This window comes from Mercenaria mercenaria, chromosome 9 (genome assembly GCF_021730395.1).
Source record: "Mercenaria mercenaria strain notata chromosome 9, MADL_Memer_1, whole genome shotgun sequence".
Lineage (NCBI taxonomy): Eukaryota > Metazoa > Mollusca > Bivalvia > Venerida > Veneridae > Mercenaria > Mercenaria mercenaria.
This window is the reverse complement of record NC_069369.1, coordinates 5,067,545-5,088,536: the sequence shown is the minus strand read 5'-3', so window position 1 is coordinate 5,088,536 and position 20,992 is coordinate 5,067,545. Positions and strand designations below refer to the sequence as shown.

The 20,992-nt window shown below is 36.0% G+C and overlaps 2 protein-coding genes across 2 annotated transcripts; both read left to right on the top strand.

Moving 5' to 3' along the window:
• The first annotated feature begins 11,131 nt into the window (after positions 1 to 11,131).
• LOC128559653 (multiple epidermal growth factor-like domains protein 6) lies at positions 11,132 to 20,061 on the top strand. Its single transcript, XM_053551965.1, has 2 exons — positions 11,132 to 11,151; positions 17,613 to 20,061. The coding sequence occupies exons 1-2, from the start codon at positions 11,132 to 11,134 to the stop codon at positions 20,059 to 20,061; spliced, it is 2,469 nt and encodes an 822-aa protein (XP_053407940.1).
• A 105-nt stretch (positions 20,062 to 20,166) lies between these two features.
• On the top strand, positions 20,167 to 20,748 carry LOC128559652 (insoluble matrix shell protein 6-like). The gene has a single exon (XM_053551963.1). The coding sequence runs from the start codon at positions 20,167 to 20,169 to the stop codon at positions 20,746 to 20,748; it is 582 nt and encodes a 193-aa protein (XP_053407938.1).
• The last annotated feature ends 244 nt before the right edge of the window (positions 20,749 to 20,992 follow it).

Genomic DNA, 20,992 nt, shown 5'->3' with positions numbered 1-20,992 from the left:
CAATCTTCATTATTTAGTGTCTTGCAGAAGTCTATGCACTGGCTATGAAAAAAATTGCCAACTCACTTTCCCTTAGTAATGGACCTTTAAATGTTCTTAATAGGCAGAGCGCTATTTAAAAAAATGAAGAAGCAATGTTTTCGCAGGGACAATGTCTAGGATTGCAGATCACGTTGTAGGAAGTTGCTGTTTTCGAGAAAAATCTCAGCTAGTCATATTAATCTTGTGTTGTTCGAAAACTACTGTTTCAACAATTTTACATTATTGTTTTCAAATGTAATGGGAATGGTGACAGTGTCCATTAGTTGGGGAAGCTCACTTCAATGTTAAGACTTTTGTTAAAACAACCATTAACGTGAAAAGATTTTGTACAGTTTAAAGAAAACAAGAAATTTGACAAGTTATGAACCAGAATTTTACCCGGAGAAAAACGCTGTTGGTCGAAGTTCGCAAAAAACACTGGTCAATGTACCGAACTTCGTAACAGAATTTTCTTTTCCCGAATTCTTTTTTTTTTTTTTTTTTCTTTTAATTTAAATTTCACATATACAATGCAATACAGAAAGTTCAATATTCTACGCATTTTACACTGTTGTACAAAACGAGGTTACCAATCTTATGATATGATAGAACAATATTGAAATCGGCATTGCTTACAGAATAAAGGAGAAAAGCAGTACTAGAATTAGGAAGGGAGAGTAGAAGAGTGTTGGCGTTTATGTGAATTCCTAGTCTGAGCGTTGTTAATGTGTTTATATAAGAAATGTTTGGCCATTACTAGTATGAAATTTGCAATATCTTTTGTTTTCGCATTACATACTAGACCAAAAGCTATTATTCTGTAGTCAAGCTGTATGTTTATATCATTGTCATGTAAGAAATGTGTGACGTCTGACCAGAATGCTTGAGTTACTGGGCATTCCCAGAACAAGTGAATGAGTGTTTCAGTGTGCATGTTACACAGGTCACAAAGACTTGAATTCACAATTTTGCATTTATGAAGGAAGTCATTTGTAGGAAGGATGCGTTTTATGAACTTGTATTGGAAAGCTCTTAGTTTGGTGTCGATGGTACTCCGAAAGGGGTTCATGTAGATTATAGGCCATTCTAAGCTTTCATATAAGTTATTCCATCTATTTTCAGATTTGTAAATTATTCTTGTATTGCGTTTCAAATGTGTCAAGTACAAAAATTTATTTAGTTTACGTAACTTTATGACCTGTTGAATGTAGATACTTTTTGTTTGTTCAAGTCTTTTCGTTTTTAAGTCTATCTTCCATTGTTTAGGGATGCTTGAGATAAGAGAGAGATATTTCAAGTAATCAGTTGTGGGGATACCATACAATCTTTTTAAGCCATCAAATGTATGCATCCTTTTATTGTCTATATCATAGAGGTATTTTATATATTTTATGCCTTTAGCATGCCATGTTTTGAAATTGACCGTTTCGTGATTTACTTTTATATGCGAGATATTCCAGATAATTTGATTGTTTATACCAGTTACTTCGGTTTCAAAGTTTATTTCACCCCAACTTCTTGCATTATCTTTTAAAAATCTGTTGTGTATCTTTTTTGTCAAATCATATTTCGCACAATTTCTTGCAGATAATTGAATTTTTTCAGGTTTTCCATTCCATAGAAATTCATACAATGATTTTGTTATTAAGCTTATTAGATGATCAGGTGGATTTTCAAGTACAGTAAGTGGAAGTATTATCTTTGGGAGTGCGAATGTTTTGATAACTGTAACTTTGCCAATAAACGTTAATTTATGTTTTTTCCATTTGTTTAATGTCGCAATCATTTCATTAATTTTCGTGTTATAGTTTTGTTCGATTTGTGTTTGCATGTCGTTAGTGAATGTTATACCTAAAGTGCATGCTTGGTTAGACGTCCACTTGAATTGTTTCATTTTACAAAATATTTTCTCGTCATTTCTTAGTGATCCAACCCGCAGTAATATAGTTTTTTTGGCATTTAACTTGAGGCCCGAAGAATCTCCAAAATAGTTTATCATGTTTAAAAGATTATTTAGTGTTTTCTGAGTTCCGTTAGTAAAGAAGGTTGCATCGTCCGCAAAGAGTGATTCTTTAAATTCAGTTCCGTTAATTATTATGCATGTTATATACTTATTCTTTTTTATTGCTATGGAAAGTATCTCGATAGTAATTATAAATAGATAAGAAGATAAGGGGCACCCTAGACGAACTCCACGTTCTATTTTAAAAAAATCCGAGAGATGGCCGTTGTTGGTTATACAGCTCTTCATATCATTGTAAAACAATTTAATCCGCTGTAATAGTGAAGGTCCGAAGTTGAAAAATGACAAATTTATGACTTATACTATCGAACGCTTTTTCGAAGTCAGCAAAAACAACTATACCAGGTTTATTATTTGCATTCAAATAGTCAATAATTTCACTAATAAACCTTATGTTTTCTCCTATGTACCTTCCTTTTAAGAAACCTGATTGTGAACGGTCAATTATGTCATTTAATATGGGTTTTAATCTGTTAGCAATTGCTTTAGTTGCTATTTTATAATCAATATTTAGCAGAGATATGGGTCTCCAGTTGTTTAATGAACTTGTGTATTTGTCTTTCTTTGGAATTAGATTTATTATCCCTTGTTTTTGCATTTGTGTCAAGTTGCCGTTTCTATATGATAAGTTAATTGACGCTATATAATAATGTTTTATGTCGTTCCAGAAGATTTTGTAAAATTCTGCTGTTAAACCATCTGATCCGGGACTTTTATTATTTTGCATTTTTAAAAGCGCATTAGCACATTCAATTTCTGTTAATTCTCCTTCACAGAAGTTTCTTAGAACTAGATTCATATTTTTTGTTCGAGGTCGAAAAAAATTATGCAATGAGTTTACTGACGAATCATTCTTGTAAATATTTTCATAAAATGATTTGATTTCGTGCAATATCTTTTTAGGATCCTTAATAGTTTCGTTGTTGATACTAAATTTTGAAACGGTCTTTTGATCACTCTTTTTCTTTTCTAAGTGAAAAATATTTTGTATTTTTTCCATACCTTCTATGTATTGAGCTTTTGTTCTTATGTAGTATCCTTGTGCCTTTAAGAATGTGATATCTTCTAAAGATTTCTTTTTTTCTATGAGTAATTTTTCTAGATTTATGCTATTTTCATCATCAACATTTATTTGGCATTGTAAGTTATCGATTTCTTTAATAAGTTGTTTCTCGGTTCTTAGGGTTTCTTTCTTTTTCGCTGAGCAATATTTGATTGTTTCATTTCTGATTGTACCTTTGATAATTTCCAATAGTGTATTTGCATTTGATTCTTCGTTGATTCGAGCTATTTCTCTAATGGATGTTCTAATTTTTTGTTGATATTCATCATCAAACAGAATGGAGTTATTTAGCTTGAAGTAACCTGGTCCCCTACTACGTTTGTTTATGTCTATGCTTATATCAACCATTGAATGATCCGAGCGTATTCCAGTTGTTATATTACAGTTTGTTGTGTGTTTGATTAGATTGGAAGATATCAGGAAGTAGTCAAGACGGCAAAATATTGTAGGTTTCGAGTTAGAATGCCACGTAAATTGTCTCTTTTCAGGATGTCTTAATCGCCATATTCGACAAGTTCGTAATTATTGACTATTGCGTTTAATTTACTTCTACATTTTTTGTGAGTTTCGGTATGACTATTTTTCTTTTAGATTTTTACACCTAAGACAGTATTGAAGTAGCCTCCTACAACCATGGACTTATCATCGTTATTTACAATTAAAGTTTCTATATTTTCAATGAAAGTACTGTCGTCTACATTGGGACTATATATATTTAGTAGAAGTATCACAAATTCATATACCGATAATGTCAGATATTGCAATCTGCCTTCAACAATTTCATTGTAACTTTCTATTTTAATATCAATGTTGTTTTTCAATAATATGCAAACACCTTTGCTATTAGAACTGTTCCCACTGAAGAACGCTTTAGCACCCCATTCTCGTTCCCATTTTATATAATCTTGATTCTTACAGTGTATTTCTTGTAGCATAATGATATTATATTCACTATCACGGAACCAACTGAAAATGTGATTTCGCTTTTTCATATCAGAAATACCTTTAACATTGAATCTGCATATTTTTAATATCATAATTACTTTGTAAACGGAACGCGCGATACTTAAACGTCGGGTATAGGTATAACGTGCCGAGTATAGCAGTATTTAGAGAATTCACACAAACGCCAAAAGTTGAAGAACAAAAGTTAAAGATATATGTTCTGTGGTGAAATGACATTTCTAACTTGGCGCATGTGTACAATGTGAAGGTGGGAGTGTTTAAAAATGATTCGCTTCTGAAAGCGTACTGCGGAAGAAAAGCATTATAAATATACGTATAAACAAAGATGCATTCAAACAAACATATTCGACAAATTTATCATAACGTGCCGAAGGCTGATTGTTAATGCCAAACGGAGGTATATCACTGTTTTGGTGAATTATTTGTTTTTGTTTTACTGGTTCATTTAATACGGTATGTAATATTCCTCACGTGTATTAAACTAGAGCGAAAGTAATATTACCTGCGAATAACCTCCTAGGATCTGAAACAGTATCTTTTAAGGTGGGGGTAATTATAATTTTCTTCAGCCTTTGATACACATTTTGACAATACAATAAAACACAATAGATAGTGGCGAGTTACGTTTTACGAGGACTGCATAACTTAATGTAATTCAGTATCACCTGCAATATCAATAAAGCCAGTTACTTGCGTGCTCATTTCCAGACCGTTACATAAAAAGTGCAGGTGGGTTTGCTATAACAAATAATTACTATCAATTAGATCAAATGACAAAAACCGCAGATTAATTATGTGCATGATGTGGTCAACATTAAGAGCATTTAAAATTATGACTATATATGCATGCACGAAGGAAAGTGTGGTCGCTTGTATAGTGTACATTACAAATGTATATAGTGTATGTCTGACAAAGGTATATTCATCAGGTGGCTATGCTACAACAAATAGTTTATACACAATTTTTTAAAGTAACTCGAATGATATAAACTGCCGATTAATAATGTTAATGGTGTTGCCCACAAAAGCTTTTTGTTGGGCTACTACAAATATGACAAGTGACAAGTACACACCTACCCCCCCCCCCCCCCCCCCCCCCTCCACACACACACACACACACACACACACACACACACACATTTATATATATACATGCATGAAAAGTGTGCTCGTTACTTTGATATACATTTCAATATTGTATAAACTACTTGTTGGATAAAAGTTTAAATCATTGCTTTTATTTTACCAGATAAATCACTGTCTATCGTATAAGTGATAACAATATACTTCAACCGTTTGTCTTATTGTCTACCTGTCACTATTTATATAGGAACGAAAATATACACCGAGAGTAAAAAGTTTGTCACCACTCGTATTAATCGACGTTGACATCTGGTGTAGTATTTGTGGTGTTTTGCTCGTCTTTACTTCCTGTCGTTTGTGCGGGCCAAGGCAGATCAATCCAATCTTGGTATTCTTCATATGGCACAAAATTGATTTTGTTTTGTTTGTCTTTATAATATATTGATCCATTTCGTGACCATGCACTTTCGACTTCATCCGGAGATTTCTTCTTGATACACATGAGGACATGGAGATTTATGCGGGTAAGGTCCTCATTTATAAATATGAATGAAGTTTTACCGGGAATTGTGCACCCCTTGTCGCAGATTTGTTTTTATATTGTTATGAAAGAGACTTTATGTTGAGCCTTTCTCCAGATACGCAAGCAGATATTATAACTGCATTTAATAATACATAACGCTATCTGGATGATATTCTTAATATGGATAATCCGTTTATTGGTCATTTGGTGGGTACTATTTATCCTAGGGAGCTTCAGTTAATTAAAACTAACAATTCGGATGCTGATGCTTCATTTTTAGATTTACATCTCTCTATTTATGACAATATTATACATACCAAAATTTATGACAAGAGGGATGATTTTAATTTTAGTATTGTAAATTTTCCCCATTTGGATGGGGATGTACCTCAGGCTACATCTTATGGGGTATATATTTCTCAATTAATTCGGTTTGCCAGAGCGTGTAGTCATGTCAAACATTTCAATGAACGTAATCAATATATTACAAGTAAACTTCTTCAGCAAGGCTACCGTTATTACAAATTGCGTAAATATTTTACTAAATTTTATTATCGTAATTCTGATTTAGTTTTAAAATTCAATAGTAATTTAAAGACACTTCTGCGAGAAGGTATTTCTAAACCCGTTTTTTATGGGTAGGTGGTTTACAAACTTCGTAAGATCTTGGGTCATGGTAATTTACAAATGTATTTGGAAAGATTATCAAACGTTTTATTAAAAGAGGTTACGACCCCACTGTTTTGAGACATACCGCATGTTTAGTGTTCAACCCGTTTACAGTTGGACACTACGCTTCCCTCTTTGATTGCGTCTGACGGAAGAGGGGGAGGACTCTATGATGAGCAGTTTTTAAATCCTACCGGGACTGAACTGTTTTGATATTTGTCTTCTGACCTGTTTCGTCGGACCCTTAAGGGTGTTTCTCTTGTTGCTCTGTCTTCTGAAAAGGCATTGAGTACATACGTTTTTGGTTCTTAAGGTTTGCTTTTTATATATTTATACACGAGCATTTTTGTGTTTTACATGCCATGCCTTTTTGTTTCCATTACGTGTGTTAGAGATTCACCTGGAGGGGATTACTTTTATTTACACTGTCCCATGTCTTTGGAACATGGTGGGGGTAAGAGTGAAGTTGGGTGCGCACCAAAAACCGGTTTAAGCTCCCCAGTGGTGTTTTTGCCACTGACCGTTCCAAGGCGGTGCCCCACTGTGTTCCTTTGTTTGTTCGTTTTGTCCTTGTGTGTTGACTTTGTGTGCGCGCGTTTGTGTATGCTTATTGTTCGTCTTGTCCTTATGTGTTGGCTTTGAGTGTGTGTGTGTGTGTGTTGTTCGTTTTGTCCTGATGTGTAAGCTTTGAGTGTGTGTGTGTGTGTTTGTGGTGCACGCGTTTGCGTGCTGGGGGTTCGTTTTGAGAAGGCTGCGCTTTTGGTGCGTGGCATTCCCTGTTTGATATTTCTCTTTGTTTTTTTTTTACAATCATTACCCTGTTATTACTATTTTCACTTGGCAGTCTGTGCGATATGTCAATATCGTGTAAGTGAATATTACATAATTTGTTTCTTCGCACCAGATCAATTACTTTATGTGCCGTTTCCAGTGGCGTTTCATTTCTGTTGTAATCTAGTATGCCACTAATTAATTTTGATATTGTTTCTACGGCTGTATTGTTCAGCATCGTTTTCATGTTTCTTACGTGCTTCGTCGATTTCGGTCAGTTTCGTGTGAAGCTTTCTCTATTCAGTCTCATTTTCTTTTACTTTTTCCTCGAGTTACGCTATCTTCTCCTTGAGCGCATCATTCTCTAAGTCCTTGTCAAACAATTTACTTTCAAGTATGTCAATACTTCGATTTACAGAATCAAGAAAATGATCCTTCATTTCCAGAAGTAGATCTTTCGTTGCTTTTCTCAGAGAGCCGTCACCTTTCACCATTACAGTTCCAAGTTTATCATTTACTTTTTTCATTGAACAATCAATATTTTCTAATTTTGTGTTGATTAGCTTCATTTGTTTTATCAAGCTAGAACAGTCATCACCCTCGACCTCGTTTCCGACATTATTACCATTATTCACTGTGTTTTTATTTGTTTTAGGCTTCTTTTTCTTTTGCTTTTTGCTATTGTCTGCATCAGTTGTACTCAGTTCTAACTCACTTGTGCTCGAAAGTTCACTTCGTTTTCGCTTTGCTTGGTCTTCACTTTCTACTGGCTTAGTATTATTGTCCGCCATATTTTTTTCCGCAGTATACTTTTGAAAACAATTAGCGTATTCCCTGGCGTTTATATTTCTCAAAATCTATATTTTTCTGATCATTTTCAAATTCAGAATTTCACACGTTGAAAGAAAAAGTCTTCCTCTGTATTTAGTCACGATCCCATTTTCACATTTTATCTAAAAGTTCATTTAAATTTACATTTTGTCAGAGCGATATTTGTTTACATCCACCCAACCCGAATTTTATCGATTACAAGGTTTTCACAATTCTTGAATTCCTAAATACAACAAAAGATTTTAAGGTGGCTTTAAAGAATGTTGGCATCTGCCTGGGATCGATCCCCCGACCTCTTATGTGTGACGATTGGGCATCGAGGACTTGTGCATACAAATCTAAAATCCTAAAGCAATAAATTAATTTACAGCCGCATGGTGTTTTTAGTTTAAACAACTGAAATGCGTGCATTTAATGTTTTTCCTTCTGCAAAAAATACTTTCGAGAACTTATATATTTTAAATCATCCGTAAACTGCAAGCGTCTAGTGACATCATTAAATAATATGCTCAATCATATGTGAAAATATCCGAATATATTCTAGTCCATCAATGCAACTTTAGTATACGATGGAATAAGAAATATCTGTTTACATTTTTACGTGTCTAACCGTAATAAGCATGTACATAGCTCTACTAATAAACCAAGTTAAAAAAGTAAATGTTACTCATAGAGAGCAGTTGGTATTCCTGGTTCTATGGTTGCCTCAGAGTAAGTGTTGTTGTTAGTACATCGTTCTACTTATTTGTTGCACTTTTAGATAAAGTTTTCCTTGCGCTGCATTATCAATAAATTAAGTTTGGATGATGTTTCATTTAGAACCTGTCCTACCTCGATTTTTACACAGACCAATGCAACACATTGAATATATTAACGAAAAGGTCGAACAACTTTTAATTGTTATACAACTGAGGATTAATGTACTTTTGGTTGAGTTTTGATCTTAATCATTTCTGTTGTGTATTTTAACACAAGTTAGGAACAGTTCAAATCAATAGACCCTGTGTAAAAAGAATACTTTTAGAAATACAGGAGGAAAGAACTTCAGGAAATATTTTGAGGCGTTGGAAAGCGGGCATGTTAAAAATTCAAGAACGTGAGTTGCATTTCATATCATGAAAATATATGCTTGGAAGCAATTTACATTGTCTATTGTGTCTATAATATTTAGTTTTAAAATGATGTTTTAGTTCCATAACAATTAATACTGAATCTGTAGAGTAAACCTAGAATAAATACAGATTGTTGTAACTCCCTCAGATCCTGTCCTAACACTACTGGATGCACTTACCATTAAACATGGTTTAAAACACTGTAAAATATCCATTAAAATAGGAAAACCGTTAATTAACCCCATTAATTCTTGCATCACTTTATTTAACAGGCTTCACAATAGTAATGGGTTACATGTTAAAATACCATTAAAACACCCATTTTTGACCATGAATCATGCCGTTAAAAATTTGGTTTGGTAGCTAAAATGTTAATGGCTTTGAAACAATAATGAAATTCTGTATATTTTGAATTTAACAGGATTATTCATGGCCCTTAACTTTTGACTTAATGCCCATTAAATGTTTAGGTTCTGTACGATTTCATTTAAGAATAAAATTAATGGCCCTTAACAGCAATGTCATGCCCATTAAATCCTACATTCTGTTAAAATGTGATTCGTATATTTTCAGAAACACAAAAAAATATTTGTTTTGTTTTTGGCTTGCGCTCGCCTCATTGAATGCTTATAATTCCAGTCCCATATTGTTCTAAAATAGACTTTAATCAAAATAAATACATACTATGCACACATCGTCTGTAATATATCATGATGTTATATTTAGTTGCATTAAAGTTTTTTCCCCTCGATGCAGTTACGCCATTTTCTTCAAATGTTTGCCAAATTGTGTTCCTACAAAAAATTGGATTTATTTCAATGAAAGTCGGAAGAAAACATACTAATTTATTTGATAACATCAATCAACATTATTTTGGTAAGGGTAAATACGTATTGATGCATGCCACTTTTCTATTTTCTGTTTTTCCTGTCCAAATAATCAGCATTTGTATACGAAAGTGGGTGGGGTAAGGAATTTACATTATGAGTTGTGTTCAGACCAGTTTAGATTTTCAAATTTTCCAATCCTCGAGTAGAAACTAAGGTTTATAGAGAAGTGAACAGTACACATGATTGTGAAGATTTACAGTCTGATTTAAATTCACTTGGGGCATGGGCAGACCAATGGCTTCTTCGTTTCAATGAATCAAAGAGTGTGGTACGCTTGATTGGGGGAGCTACTTGTGATGCAATCCCTCAAACTGTTTAAGTGCATGCACCTGAGCACAAAGTACTGAAGAAGAGCTAAATTGTGATCGCCCATTGTGTGCTGACATTGTCATCAACAGTGGCTTTTTGAATACACATGACGCCTAATGTCTGTACCAATAAAAACTTGGTCAGAATGTTTGTCAATATAAAAACGTTGGTTAGTTAAAACTACCCACATGGTCACTTGATCTTAATAGTAAAACCGGTACCTGTAAACCCTTCTCAGTACAACACAATACAATACAATATCCATTTATTTTCTCATTTCATATGAACATATGACAGAATGAGGATACAATATGGCAAATGTTTGTACAAGGCTGTTACATGCGTTTATATAACAAAATAATGAGTAAAAAAATCAAATATTCTTATAGCATTTTACAAAACAGTACATATGTATAGATACTATAACATGTGTAGTAATACGTAGTTTAAATCAATAAGGCAAATCTCAATATGAAGTTGATTATCTTAATGATGTCTAATTCTGGTTGTAAACTTTCATGGCCCTTAATTCGATATACCATTAAAATATTACTAACTCATTAAAATTGAATTTGACATATTTGATGTGACCATTAACTAATTCTTGATAATTAACAGCCATTAACAGAGTATTAAAAATTAATGGCTCTCTTAGTATTTACTAATTAATGTGAAACTAAGGGGTACCTTTTTTAATGGCTCATTAGTTTAATGCAAATTAAGAAATTTTCACGAGGTTTTAAGGAGCCAATTAAATTATTTTAATGGTTTATTTTTAGCAACTTTTCATGGCTCTCAAAGTCGTTTTAACAATTAATGTACTTATTTAATGGCTTTTTAATATCTGACATTAAAGCTATGGTCATGAAAATGCCATTAAATAGTAAAAGGTAAGAGGTGAATTTTAATGGTGACCTGTTAAAACTCTGTTGAAAATGTTTGAAAAAATTAAGGCCAATTTCATGAGCCTTTTAATGGCACGTGCATCCAGTAGTGTAAGTGTTTAACAAAATACAATAACCCTTCTAAGTGTTATGATATTAAAATGTATATCTTTTATAAATAGCATGTTCAATAATTATAATGCAATAATTGTTAGGCCCTTACTGCACTAAACTAAACCTGTGTAACCATTAATGTGAAAAATATAAAATAGAAATTACATCTATTTTTGGAACATGTTTTTTCTTGCGCACAATGTGTTTTTATGCGCACTACTTTAATTTGTAAATCAAATATGTACTTGCTTTAGCTCACAGTGTGCAAAATGAAAATAACGGAAACGAATTGTAAGTTTTATTTTTAAATTGATATGTGTAGGATATTGTTATTAACTGCTGGGCAAGGAATAGTGCTTATCATTTTCAAAAACATAAGTATTCAATGTTGACTTTGATAAGATATATAATCTATTAAATATTATCATATCGTTTGTAAAGCTAAAATATCTATAATGCATTGTGTATAACTTACACGTACGTGGCTGTATTTTATTTATAGTGTCAAGTCTCGAATAGCCACGATCGTTCATGTCTGGCGCAATTTTTAAATAAAAACTGTTTTCTCAGAAATGAAACGACATGTTTAAATTCCCTGAGAACCGAAAGATATTGCGATGGGTGTAGTTGGCAGGCCGATATTTAGCCGTACCATTTTTTGTTGAAATATTACATAGCGTGAAATGCAGCACTGCCGATTTAAATACCTTGATTCAATAAATATATAGTTAATGGGTGCTGGATTTATTTTTTGGTTCTGGACTGTTTATTAATGTTTTATATCACATTTTGTATCATTATTGAACAAACATATGTGTCTAATGCCTATGACTCAGAGTAGTTATCTTATATACCAATGAGTAGCAATATGGTATTTTTATAGTTGTGAACGCCAGACCTAGTAGATCAGGAATCAGCTGCAGGGAGTTTTGTTGGAAGGAAATCAAACATGTATGCTCTACAGAAAACGTTTGCTATGACAACGAGTGTTTGCTGATATGCGAGTATGTATAAAGCTTTTATGCTGTTCTTTCACTCTTTTGTAATATATTATGACATAGTATTTCTACAAAAGCGGAAAACAAAAATTATGGAAAAGCCTTTTTGGTGTTATATAGTTTACTATATAAAAAATAACGACTTAAAGATACCAACCGGTTTCATGAATCATCAGGAGAATGGTTATAATGGCGTCGTCGTTAGGCAACGAAATTCTTCATAATGACGTCACTTATGTAAATAATAAAAGCGGTAAAACTAATACATATATATCCATAATACTTCTAAATCTATCCGCAATAATCTTAAATAGCAGATTTACAATCCTTTGTCTGAGCCGCACCATGAGAAAACCAACATAGTTGCTTTGCGACCAGCATTGATCTGGTCAGGATCCATGCTGTTCGCTTTAAAAGCCTATTGCAGTTAGAGAAACCGTTAGCAAACAGCATGGATCCTGACCAGATCCATGCTGGTCGCAAAGCCACTATGTTGGTTTTGTCATGGTGCGGCTCATCTGATAAATCAATTTAATCAGTAATGAAAAAATCTCATAAAGATAGCACTACATTCATCAGGAATACGGAATATTACAAGAATACGGTTGATAATACAATATACTAAACATATACGCCATAATTCTTCAATTTGTGTTATTATCTCCTGCTGGTTAGCATTTGCGATTATAATTTAATAGTTACTAGATACTTAACTATTTTTACGCACTCATCATCACACCATTTCAAAATGGTTTTGTTCACAAAGTCACAGTTTAATAAAACAGCTTATTTAAATTCAATGTATTCCAGACCGTAAATTCAATGCCTGCAATCATTGTTTGTAATTCATCTTCAAGTAGAGGGACTATTGTAGTTAATTCTAACGTTCCAGTCCTTTTCCAATTGTAAATATATTTGTCACTTGTCAGTTGTTATGCATAAATGTAATTACGAAATCAACTTAAGTAATACAATAAACGCAACTTACATCTATGATTTGGCGGAAAAGATCTAATATCAAAAGATAATAGGTAAGGGTAGATTTGATTTCTCGGAAGCACAGAGCACCACAAACACAGTCTCAGAGCCACGCATTTTCAAAGTAGGCCCATAACAAAAAGAAACTGTAACGATAAAATATTATATTTTTTAATTTTATGTAAATAATAGAAAAATTGGGAAGGAAGGAGTAGGGGGTAGAAAGGGGTTGGGGGTTGAAGGGGAAAGTGGAACAAGGATGGATATTCAAAAGGAAATGCTACGTTCCTTAATCACAGTTACCCTACAACGTAAGCCACAGCAGCACAGACACTCGCGTACAAAAGACAAACACACACACATAACTAACTTGCAAAGATAAACAGAAAAAACGTAAGATATAATAACACTTTAGGGCACCACCCAAGACACACAGACGCACAAGCACAGACATAAGCAGGAAAAAACCAAAATCGGACACCGCTTTAGGACTCCGGTAGCCAAAATTACGGTGGGCACGATAACTTATTCGTAGTAAAAGGGGAAGGGATAGCAAAGCAAGGGAGCGCAAATGGAAGAGGAAAGGATGGGGTGGCGATAGGGGGAGTGAGGAGAAAGAGGAAAGAAACGCTAACAACAAACAAGACAACATACGCAGCACAAAATACAAGACGGGCAGAAAACAAGTTAAAAATAGGGGCACCGCTTTGGAACGGTCAGTAACCTATATAAAGGAAACTGGGGGTTTAAACGCGTTAAGGGCATGGCAATCTCGCTCTTACCCTATTTTCAACAAGTTAGAAAACACAATGTAAATAAAATCATTCTCCGCTGAGAAAGGCTCTAAACATTAATGAAAATATTACGTAAAACATAAAATTATGGTAAATCTAAAGTATAATCACACTAGTGTCAGAGCACCAAGAGTCTAACTAACTTTAAGGGCATGACTAAGAAAGCCGCAAGACAAAATTCTACTCCCTCCGTCCGTTTTAGTTGGATTTAGGAGAAAAAAATCAAGATGTCTTACACTTTAAATCTCAATTCTAATATGACTAGCAATGCTTCATTCATAGCAGCGATATTATGTTGACGCCACATCGACTTGACTTTTAGCGCCATGTTCAAATATTTTACTTCAGAACATGTCTAGTTGCACAACTGTCTTGATTAATTTACACATACACACTGAGTTGGTTATTTGCTTTGCATAATAATTCATCTTATTCGCCCAAATTAAACCCTTCCGCAAGACATATTACCATTTCCGGTCCTGGTGTGTATAAACAAAGGAGCGTGACGACCTACCATTTGGCGCCATGCATGCTCGAAGAAACAGTTCTATCATATTTTTATCAAATTTTACAATAAAGACATATTAGATCGAAATTAATCGTGTTTCAATACCATTCGTACTTATACGTACTTCGAAATTATTACGCCCGACGTATAACTGCCCATCGTGTATAAATAGTGTTAAAAGAAGGTTTTGCTATAAATTATTTCTTAAATAAAAATAGTATAAAATCTGCATATTAATGCAAGGATTGCGGGAATAGGTTTCACGATGACATTTTGTATATTGGTCACTTTGAAACAATACCAAACTATTTTAGATCAATAGCTGAATGACCTGCATTCAGATGTACGATTAACATGTGAACAGAGTGCAATACAGCTAAAGCTACTATTATAAGACGCTTTGGAATAAATGAATACGGTTTTTCCTATAAGCCTACAGACATTTATTTTCTCATGCCATCCAAAACACAATTGCCTTATTATTCCATTTTGTTTAGCCAGTCGCTGTAAAGTTTCGAAGTTCACACTGAAGGAATGACGACTAGGTGAACTGATATATGTAATGAGAAAATTAGGATATAGCAAAAGTATTACTGATACTTATATGAATTGAAGAATCCGTGAATAATCACTACAGGAGTAGCGGACAGTAAGAACATTTAATAAGTCGAAACAGTTAGATTTGTCTGGACGTTTAACTTTAGGAATTGAAAACTGTTCAGAACAATAACAAAGAACGTCCCTATTTTGAATACTGACGCTCAAATTTCTCACTGTTTAGGTTGATAAAAAATGACGACAATTACCAAACTAGGAGAAATTTTGAGGAGAGGTAAATTTAATGAAAATAATAATAAATTATATTAAATAAATTAAACAATGATATAGTGCTATCTGCCAAACTTGAGACTTGCGCACATCTGACTGAAGAACTTTTAGTTTCAATTATGAGATTTTTTTCACAATGAAAAAATGAATTTGTGTTAATTAAAAAATGTTATTTCCGTTATCCGAATTACAGTATATTTGTAACAGACATTACTACGAAGAAGGGTCACAGAAAATTCGGGAGCCGAACGTCAGATTCCTTAGTTAAAACATGTCCACCTGCCAAATATCTCATAAGAAACACTTGATATTCCTTTTTTTTGCAAAACACGACACGGCAACAAAAACGATATAAAGAAGAATATCTTAAAGAAATCTATACTAAAACAGAATTCCACAAGGTACCAACGATGTTCAACAATTTTTAAGCTTTCAGAACAACTTTCTTTTTATTATATACCTATATAAATTCTGTCAAAATACAGCTTGTAGAGTAAATACAGTTACAACACAAAGTCCGCATTGTATCTTATTTATTGCATGTTGCCGTACTGCTTTCATCAATTAATATTCATGAACTGACAAAATTCTTTAAATCGAGCATACAAAACTCCCAAAACCTACTCTGATGGTTCTATTTTAACATTGATAACAACAGCAGCAACGATTAACCTTGACACAAGTTTTGTTTATCCTTTTAGGTTATTAGTTGACAAATTTATATTTTGTTCTTCTATTTTATATGAAAACAATTATTCAAAGCAATTTGTTTACAATCGTCTGCTAAAGTAAATATTACCGAACCAGGTCGTATCACGTGATAAAATGGCTATGAATGCATGGCATCTTTAAAGCTGTCATGTTGTTGTGGTCAACTATTCCATTTTCCCAAATAAATATAACTTGAATTCGACTACTCTGTTTGAGTAAATGTTGAACGTTTTGAAAATTACAAGTTGACATAATGGCCACGAGGTCAAAAACTACTGTCATTATGTTTGTCTGAGTGTTATATTGTCCTCATACCTTGAATAAATATGTTAATGTATACTTTTTTGTATAATTTCTATTCCAAAATGCCGATTTAAAGGGTAGATAACACTTTTTCAATACCAGTGACCTATGGTTTTATTGCATGTTTTTGTTACTTAGATAATTATCCTGTAATATCCAAAGTTTGAAGAAATTCTATTATTGGGAAACATTTCGCCCATCTCATATACAGGAATTCTAGAGTACGCCTTTAAGCCTGATTATATATATATATATATATATACAGAAATTCCTATATTATTATTCAGTTTATTCATCTATCTAACATTTTCTAAGATAATACCAGTTTCTGAACGGCTTTATCAAGATTTGCATGACGGGCCTCATTTGTGATATTTTTCAAGGATGTAACAACACGCCTGCGTACTTAGTATAGATATTCTCCAACGGCTTGCGACTGACGTTCTTATCAAGATTTCGCTTTTGTGCCTTTACTGAGATAGAGGACACGCGATAAAAACATGAATCTTTTCTCATGTTTTCTGTGTATACAAATATGACGTATTAAAAAAAATGTCTTATAAAGTTTAACATTGTTTTAATTTAATTTTTTTAAATAATTTACAATGTTCTGAATTTCAAAACTGAAAATAATGTGTACCTTCTTCTTCTATTTTTCCTATTGATATAAGGCTCTGAAACTTTGACGGTTTCGATCATATAGCTGACGGGTGGCAATCAATGTTTGCAATATAGATATTCCTGTGCGAGCTTTACAAATAGTAACTTGTTGCAAATGGGTATTTAGTGATCTTTTACAAAAACTAGGAGGTATATAAAGAGAGGTCATTTTAACAGTAGCTTTATCTGGGATATTGTTTTTTTCATTTAATGTATTTTGACAGACCGGAACACTGTTATGATAACCCTATTGTATTATGAAATAACGGTACTAGTTTCTATTCTTATCTGAAAAGTCATTCCCTAGCAAAGTTAGTTCTGAAAATTAGACTGAACGATGAAAATGGTTGAATATTACTTCATTATATATTTTGACGTAAATCTCATACTTCTGAAAACTCTTCGCAGGTTTGAGTCTCCCCGTATCCAACAGTATTTCAGATCAACTGAGATCATATAAAATGATTTATTTCATTGTTTGTCGATGCTTACAGATGCTGAATATGAATAATGTATTTCAACAAAAATCCGCTGATTGTAAATTGAAACAAGAGGGTATTTCTGTATTTACAGCTTGTCCAAAAAAGCGTGTGACGGTAAGTGCCCGTGCAAAAAGCCTACTCCAACCTACAAGCCACCCACGAAAAGGCAATGCAAATGCAGTCCAGGTGATTATGGATGCCGTTGTCCTACGTTTTCACCACCAACCAAAGGGCGATGTAAATGCGTTCCAGGTGAGTATGGATGCCGTTGCCCTACGCTTCCACCACCTTCAGCTTTGCCACCGACCAAGAAGCCACCAACAACAGGGCGATGTAAATGCGTTCCAGGTGATAATGGATGCCGTTGCCCTACGCTTCCACCACCAACCAAAGGGCGATGTAAATGCGTTCCAGGTGATTATGGATGCCGTTGCCCTACGCTTCCACCACCAACCAAAGGGCGATGTAAATGCATTCCAGGTGATTATGAATGCCGTTGTCCTACGTTTCCACCACCAACCAAAGGGCAATGCAAATGCGTTCCGGGTGAATACGGATGCCGTTGTCCTACGCATCCACCACCAACCAAAGGGCGATGCAAATGCGTTCCAGGTGATTATGGATGCCGCTGCCCTACACATACACCACCTTCAACCTTGCCACCGACCAAGAAGCCACCAACAACAGGGCGATGTAAATGCGTTCCAGGTGATTATGGATGCCGCTGCCCTACACGTGCACCACCTTCAACCTTGCCACCGACCAAGAAGCCACCAACCAAAGGGCGATGTAAATGCGTTCCAGGTGAATATGGATGCCGTTGCCCTACGCTTCCACCACCAACCAAAGGGCGATGTAAATGCGTTCCAGGTGATTATGGATGCCGTTGCCCTACTAGTACACCACCTTCAACCTTGCCACCGACCAAGAAGCCACCAACAACAGGGCGATGTAAATGCGTTCCAGGTGATTATGGATGCCGTTGCCCTACACGTACACCACCTTCAACCTTGCCACCGACCAAGAAGCCACCAACCAAAGGGCGATGTAAATGCGTTCCAGGTGAATATGGATGCCGTTGCCCTACGCTTCCACCACCAACCAAAGGGCGATGCAAATGCGTTCCAGGTGATTATGGATGCCGCTGCCCTACACGTACACCACCTTCAACCTTGCCACCGACCAAGAAGCCACCAACAACAGGGCGATGTAAATGCGTTCCAGGTGATTATGGATGCCGTTGCCCTACGCTTCCACCACCAACCAAAGGGCGATGTAAATGCGTTCCAGGTGATTATGGATGCCGTTGCCCTACGCATCCACCAACAACCAAAGGGCGATGTAAATGCGTTCCAGGTGATTATGGATGCAGCTGCCCTACGCGTACACCACCTTCAACCTTGCCACCGGCCTACAAGCCAACAACAACAGGGCGATGTAAATGCGTTCCAGGTGATTATGGATGCCGTTGCCCTACGCATCCACCACCAACCACAGGGCGATGTAAATGCGTTCCAGGTGATTATGGATGCCGCTGCCCTACGCGTACACCACCTTCAACCTTGCCACCGGCCTACAAGCCAACAACAATAGGGCGATGTAAATGCGTTCCGGGTGATTATGGATGCCGTTGCCCTACGCATCCACCACCAACCATACGGCGATGTAAATGCGTTCAAGGTGTTTATGGATGCCGTTGTCCTACGCTTCCACCACCAACCAAAGGGCGATGTAACTGCGTTCCAGGTGATTATGGTTGCCGTTGCCCTACACGTACACCACCTTCAACCTTGCCACCGACCTACAAGCCAACAACAATAGGGCGATGTAAATGCGTTCCAGGTGATTATGGATGCCGTTGCCCTACGCATCCACCACCAACCACAGGGCGATGTAAATGCGTTCCAGGTGATTATGGATGCCGCTGCCCTACGCGTACACCACCTTCAACCTTGCCACCGACCTACAAGCCAACAACAATAGGGCGATGTAAATGCGTTCCAGGTGATTATGGATGCCGTTGCCCTACGCATCCACCACCAACAACAGGGCGATGTAAATGCGTTCCAGGTGATTATGGATGCCGCTGCCCTACACGTACACCACCTTCTACCTTGCCACCGACCTACAAACAAACAACAATAGGGCGATGTAAATGCGTTCCAGGTGATTATGGATGCCGTTGCCCTACGCATCCACCACCAACCACATGGCGATGTAAATGCGTTCCAGGTGATTATGGATGCCGTTGCCCTACGCATCCACCACCAACCACATGGCGATGTAAATGCGTTCCAGGTGATTATGGATGCCGTTGCCCTACGCTTCCACCACCTTCAGCCTTGCCACCGAACTACAAGCCACCAACCACAGGGCGATGTAAATGCGTTCCAGGTGATTATGGATGCCGTTGCCCTAAGCTTCCACCACCTTCAACCTTGCCACCGACCTACAAGCCACCAACCACAGGGCGATGTAAATGCGTTCCAGGTGATTATAGATGCCGTTGCCCTACGCTTCCGCCACCAACCATAGGCTGATGTAAATGCGTTCCAGGTGATTATGGATGCCGCTGCCCTACGCTTTCGCCGCCAACCATAGGGCCATGTACCTGCATTTCGGGTGATTATAGATGCCGTTGCCGAATGCGTCCGCCATGTTCCTGCAGACCAGGTGATGAGCAATGTCTTTGCAACAAGCCTTCTCCACCGGACACCTCGCCTCCGGACAATGAGCCAACACCCAACCGTGACTGTAACTGTAGACCAGGTGATGAGCAATGCATTTGCAATAAGCTTTTTTCACAGGACATTTCGACTCCGGAAAATGAGCCACCGCCCAATAGTGACTGTAGCTGTAGCCAAGGTGATGAGCAATGTCTTTGCAACAAGCCTTCTCCACCGGACACCTCGCCTCCGGACAATGAGCCAACACCCAACCGTGACTGTAACTGTAGACCAGGTGATGAACAATGCCTTTGCAATAAGCTTCTTTCACAGGACCTTTCGACTCCGGAAAATGAGCCACCGCCCAGTAGTGACTGTAGCTGTAGCCCAGGCGATGAGCAATGCCTTTGTAACAAGACTCCTTCACAGTATTTCCGGCCTCCATCTCCTTACAACGAGCCACAAGAACAAAATAACTGTGAGTGCAATCAAGAAAAAGAATATGTCTGCACATACGAAGGAGAAACCTACGATAACGAGTGCAAAGCAAACTGCAAGTAAGCCAATTTAAATCATTTATTTTAGCATATAATCGCAGCATCATATCGTCATCTGCACTGCATTAACAGAAATAAGCAGTAACCATCGTTTTACGCTGAGGTGAAAATATCTTGCCTTCTGTGTAAATTTATTATTTCCGACAAAATTAAAAGCAAATTTTTGAATTCAATATAGTTAGTTTCACAGTAAACGAACATTTTTACCGTTCAGAAGAACTTGCAGGTACATAATGTATATAAAATGT